We start from the raw sequence: 6,019 nt of genomic DNA on the forward strand, positions 1-6,019 counted from the left end.
CTTCAAATTAGTTTGTTAGGTTTTGCATTTCTGATTTGTTCTGCTTTTTTTTTTTTTTAGTAAACCTATTAATCGTTTACCTGTTGATTAGTAAACCTATTAATCGATTCAATTTAGTAAGTAGTTAATTATTAATCTATCTTCTTGGCCCTTTGATCATCATATTTCGACATTCTCACATTCACTTATTAAACTAGGGTTGAACTCATTAATCACTGTTCACACAACAAGTATGCCGGCATCTCATCTCTCAGTGGTCCCACTACTTCAATGGCTGAGGTAATCTGCTTTATTGTAAATTTGTTCTGTTTTCTTGCTTGTCAGTGTATGTTGGGCTTCTAGTGAGTACGAGTAGTAGATATACTTTGGTTTCTAATGAAAACTGTTTTGATTTCTGGTCCGATGGGTTTGATCTTTTATTGAGTTGTGATGGTTCTATTGCGGCTACTTGTTAGGTTTTGAAAATAAGTTGTGTTGAGGTTTATTTAATATTCCGACTTATTTTAGTAGCTCATCGTCAATTTTTCTTAGAACTGTGTTTGTGTTGTTAGTGCCTAAGCATAATGTGTTATCTAATAAATTCATTTATAATACTCCGTAATAGACTTCAATGTGGATTTCAAAATCGAAAGCAAGGATCTAATTAATTACCCCGCAACAATTTGTTGAGCCATTACCATAATCATAGAGTAGTTTTTTTAAGACATGTTATTTTCGTGAAATAAGATTATATGTGCATTAAATATGATTCTATTTGCATAAAATAAGGTTCTATGTGCATGAAATAAGTGTTAAATGGGCATGAAATAAAATTATATGTGCATGAAATAAGGTTCAATGTACATGAAATAAGGTTCTATGTGCATTAAAAAGTTTTTCAGTTGCATCAGTTGATTATATTATGATACTAATTACTGTTAGTTACGGACGTTAATTTTATATGTACATTAAATAAGGTTTTATGTGCATGGAATAAGGTTCTATGTGCATTAAGAAGTTCTTTAGTTGCATCAGTTGGTTATATTACGACGATACTAATTAGTGTTGATTAAGGATGTTAATTTTATATGATCATGAAATAAGATTATATGTGCATGAAATAAGGTTCTATGTGCATTAAAAAGTTCTTCAATTGCATCAGTTGGTTATAATGTGATACTAATTATTATTGGTTAAGAATGTTAATTTTCTATGGCATTAAATAAGGTACTATGTGTATGAAATAAGGTTCTATGTACATGAAATAAGGGAAATGACTGTGGATGAGATTTAATGTATTTACCGGCCTTTTAATGTAATTACAACGCATTTTAGTGTATACATTACATATCTTACTAATATGTGAGAAACATTTCAGGGTACTTATGTCAGTTATTTCGTACTCGTATTTGTTTAACATATTTTGAAGGCTATTAGCTCAATGGTAGAGCAATGTGCAAATTTGTACAAAGGTATGGGTTCAAGTCCCATATAGCCTATTAAATCACAAATCCAATGATAGGAACGTGTCATGGTGCAAGCAATACAATACAATTATTTAGGAGGCTATAATCATATTCGAAGAAAGGCGCGCAAACCTTGATCGGACTCAAGCGAGCAGCAACAATGGCAATGAGCTCGTGAAATAGCTTTGCAATTATCAGAAGTTCAATACAAGCATTTCAAAGACTAGCATATAAACCAAAACTATTACCATATATATGTGCCATACTTGAATTAAGTTGTAGGAGGGTCATGTTGGTCTCGTGCTATCAGTTAACCCTTGTCTGTCTTGTGTTATATTCTTTACAAGTCAATTCTTTCCTTCTGTTCTGGATGATGTCTTTTATCAACAATTCAGCATAGAGCAGCAGTATCATGGTTGGCCTATTGAGGTGAAGATAGCAAAATAAAAGTCATAATTTGACCTCAATGGTACTAAAATCTATGATGATTTGCCTTATGCACCCTTATAAATATCCGTCGAACTCTACTGCTTACTTTCTAATCATCCTTTCTTAATAGAATATTTGTTATGTGGTTATGGTGGACTCTCAGTATTAGTTATGACGCGTTGTGCCCTCTTTGTAAAAGCTAAGGAGATATAGATATAAGAATTGAGGAATGAAAAACAGTCGTACGGGAGAAATTGGTAACTTTTGTTGAAGATTTTTCAGGAGTAGATTCCCAAAGAAGCAAGGTTCTTAATTACTTTTGAAAGTATTTTGATGTCTGTTCTATAGTAGTAGTAGTAGTTGTAAAGACTGAAGAAAGCATTCTTAACTGAATGAAGCGAAAATTGCCATGACTTACATTGATGATTGTTAGTGGTTTGTGCTTTAAATCTGTCTTGGAGTCATCACAATCTTTGCGTTAACTAAATGTACATCATCTAATATTTTCTCATATTCTCTATCCAGCACCAGCTGCCTTTATTGAAACATTACGGGAACGAATGTTCAAGCAATCATTGTCAACTATAATCACCGAAAACATCAAGTATGCATTTATAAGATGGTGCACAGTGCTCTTTTCATATCATGGGCATTGTTTAAGGGTTATTTTGTCAATATTTATTTTTCAGGGCAGCGACTGTCTCGCCATCAGATCCTGTTTACGTTGCTGCTAAAAAGATGCGAGATGCCCGTGTTAATTCTGTAGTCGTAAAAAGTAGCGGCAAAGTCATTCCGCCTTGATTACTTTTCAACATTTTTTAAGTAGCTGCAAAAGAGTCGAGTTAATACAAAACCACTCTAATTGTAAATGAATGAAATGATTAAAAACCTTTCGAAGTCACGACTTAAAACGACTCAAATGACCAGGGGAAGTTAAATTGTTAGAAGGGATAGAGCAAGTAATAAAAGGGACATAAGGCGTTGGTATGAAACTGTACACGATACTCCATGGTCATCGTTATTGTTCCTGATCAAACAAACAACAGCTTCAACCTGCAATCACAACCGACTCCCCTGCTACTTCGCACATTCATCACCATCTTCATTCAATCACCATTAACAACCATAATCCATTTTTATCCTCCATCACCACCTCCATTTTCGAACACCACCATACATCACCAATCAGCGGCATCAACAACCACGAGCAGCCTCGTTTCCTTCAACTACTTCAACACCAACAGCCGCAGCAGCAGCTCGTCACCATCCCTTCATCTCCTCCCTCTCCATTCACACCTGCCCCACGACTCAATCGAGCCCACAAAACTCCATCAACCCCAGAGCCGAGTCATAACAGCATCGAAACTGAACACCAACTTCAATTTCAGCTCAAAACCCGACTCCATAAGGACCATAACATGTCCTGCTCCTCCAATCAGCCGGACATCAATTCAACCACCAATTCACTCGATCCCATTAAATGTCGAGTCACCAATTCAGCCACCATAATTTCATGCCTAATTCACGAACCCTAATTTCACATAAATGATAATCAATTTTGAAACTTTACCTCGAATTAACAGGATTCATTTATTGAATAATCATCGAAAAGTTAATTGTCGAAGAGTTTGTTCATCAGGTATGTCACGATCGAGGGTAGCGAAAGAATTTCATATTCGAAGAGCTAGAGTGATGGTGGAAGGTTTTGACAGTCGAAGGGAGAAAGAACGATGATAGATAAATTTTTTTTGTGAAAATGAAGCAGATCAGAAGGTTGGGTTGGGGGGGAGGTGTTGCGGTGATTTGGACTTTGGAGTATGGTTGAGTTAATCTCAGCCTTCCGTAGGATTATTTAGATCGAATGGCTGTAAGTGGTTCTCATGGTTCTCATTATACTAGTGGTTCTCACCGGATCCCGACCCTATATATATATATATATATATATATTAATCTATCTACTACGGAGTATTCTCTACTAAATCTATTTTAGGATTAACAGTCCGTCTTGTTTTCGACCGCCTTATTTCAGACCGCAATAAGACATCTCACAAGTGAGAAGCACATGGGTGGTGGGACACCCGCATGTGCTTTCCCACTCACACCCTAAATGGGTTTTTTGTGAGAGGAAATGGTATCCGTCTGACCATTTCAGACGGATATGGCGGTCTGAAATAAGAATTTGTGTAGGATTAAAACGGATTAACTAATAGAAGTACCACATAGAGTCAAACTTTATACCAGTTTCTAGAATTGTGTTTTTGTCTCATCAAGGCCAACTTCATCTGCCTTTGGATCCTTCTCAGAGCTCCTTGCTGGCACCATTGATGACTGTCCTCCACGGGCTGTTAGGCCCAAGACAGCGAAACCTGCAATAAACATGGCTCCACATAGCCCAACATCTCAGGTGAGTAGTCTTCCCCATTTAACTAATTCATGGTCGAGACTTATAGCTTTTGTCGATTTTATTTTTATCGATGAGACGTTGATTTCTTATCTCTGTTCCTCGAAATATTCGTGAGTCATCGGCATAGGTCCTAGTTCTTCATGGGATGAAGTTGGCGAGTCGAAAAGCAAACCTTCATGGTCTTGGACCGGCAAAGGTCGTCTCAAAGGCGACTGCTTCTCTTTTGGCTAGTATGGTTAGTATTGATCAAAATCCTAGACCAACTTTTTCTTCGTTTATCCGCCACTGGCAGTTGGATCGCCATTTCAGTTTCGTGTCTTTGTAAATGGATTGTGTTTATGTATTGAGCAGGGACATTTCAACATCGCTAGTCAACAAACACTAGCCCATGATGATAATAATAGAGAAAAGAGCCGGTCTGTAATAAATCAACCATCATGTAATCTTGAACAATCTCAACCAACTGAACCCCAACCCCCTAGGCCGCTTGAAGAATGTAAAACGGGTGCATCATCTTCAGCCATTGTTGGTAGGCTCTCTTCTGACGGGTATAATTGGAGGAAATATGGGCAGAAACAAGTCAAGGGAAGCGAGTATCCAAGGAGTTATTATAAGTGCACACACTCAAATTGTCCTGTGAAAAAGAAGGTCGAAAGATCCTTATACGGAGAGGTAGCAGAAATTGTGTACAAAGGCGAGCATAATCATCCAAAACCAACCTTTCCCAAACGGACCTCATCTGGGGTACAAGGACCAGGTTTCTATAGTAGCAATCCCGATTTAAATGACGCTGTCAACTAAAGAAATAGTGGGTCTGGAATGGGATTTTTGAGCGATCATCCTCTGTAGGAAAATGCTATGGTACTTGACAATTCCGAGGTTTTGTTGGGCTTAATGGTGATCCAAAAAGCAAGAGAAGGTGAGATATGTTCCTCTTTAGTTTGTTTTAATGCATATGTCAGCTAGTCTAGCCCGAGTTTGAAACTCGTCAGAATCAAAATTACCCTTATGACTCCCTTTAGACGGAAGAAAATGTTCTTTTCACTATTCCTTTTTTTTTTCTTAGGAAACATGGTAATAAGAGCAATGAAGGAGAAACGCATGATGGAGATACTGAAAAAGGTTGTATTTGGGTGCGGAACAATCGAGCCTCGAAATAATGGGAGACGGTTTTCGTTGGAGAAAATACGGGCAAAAGGTAGTCAAGGGTAATCCGTATCCTAGGTTAGTACCTCCTCAAATCTACTCTGTCTCTTTCCAATCATTTGTTTACCTTTTTTTTTTATATCTGTGAGGAGTATTTTAATCAAAGGTAAACAAATGACTGAGACGAAGGTATTACATAACTTTGAGTCTTTGATACACGGTACACCAACTTGGACATTGGTTCCAAATGGCCTGATATAGGATGTTCTAGCTATCATTTTGGTGTCACAATGTAGAGTAGAGTTATTTGAAGTCGGATTTGATGTTTGAATGCAGAAGTTACTACAGGTGCACGAGCGTTAAGTGTGATGTACGGAAGCATGTCGAACGAGCACTGGATGACCCGAGTGCCTTCATCACAACATATGAGGGCAAGCATAACCATGAAAGGCCTTAGTGTATGAATATTTAACTTGCCTCTCAGCAGGACTCTTAATTTCTTACTATTTAATAGAGAAACTGTCAAGTATATGTAATATGAACTGATTCTTGGAATAAGCAAATTCAAATTATCATTGCCAATAATGGTTTTAAA

The 6,019-nt window shown here is 37.3% G+C and overlaps 1 protein-coding gene across 1 annotated transcript; it reads left to right on the top strand.

Annotated features, from left to right (window-relative positions):
* Nucleotides 1-3,735: 3,735 nt before the first annotated feature.
* LOC141641794 (putative WRKY transcription factor 26) lies at nt 3,736-6,019 on the top strand. Its single transcript, XM_074450442.1, has 6 exons — nt 3,736-3,741; nt 4,123-4,278; nt 4,753-5,070; nt 5,345-5,352; nt 5,401-5,502; nt 5,761-6,019. Exons 1-6 carry the CDS (start codon nt 3,736-3,738, stop codon nt 5,879-5,881), a joined length of 711 nt encoding a protein of 236 aa, XP_074306543.1. The 3' UTR covers nt 5,882-6,019.

Source organism: Silene latifolia, chromosome 2 (genome assembly GCF_048544455.1).
Source record: "Silene latifolia isolate original U9 population chromosome 2, ASM4854445v1, whole genome shotgun sequence".
NCBI lineage: Eukaryota > Viridiplantae > Streptophyta > Magnoliopsida > Caryophyllales > Caryophyllaceae > Silene > Silene latifolia.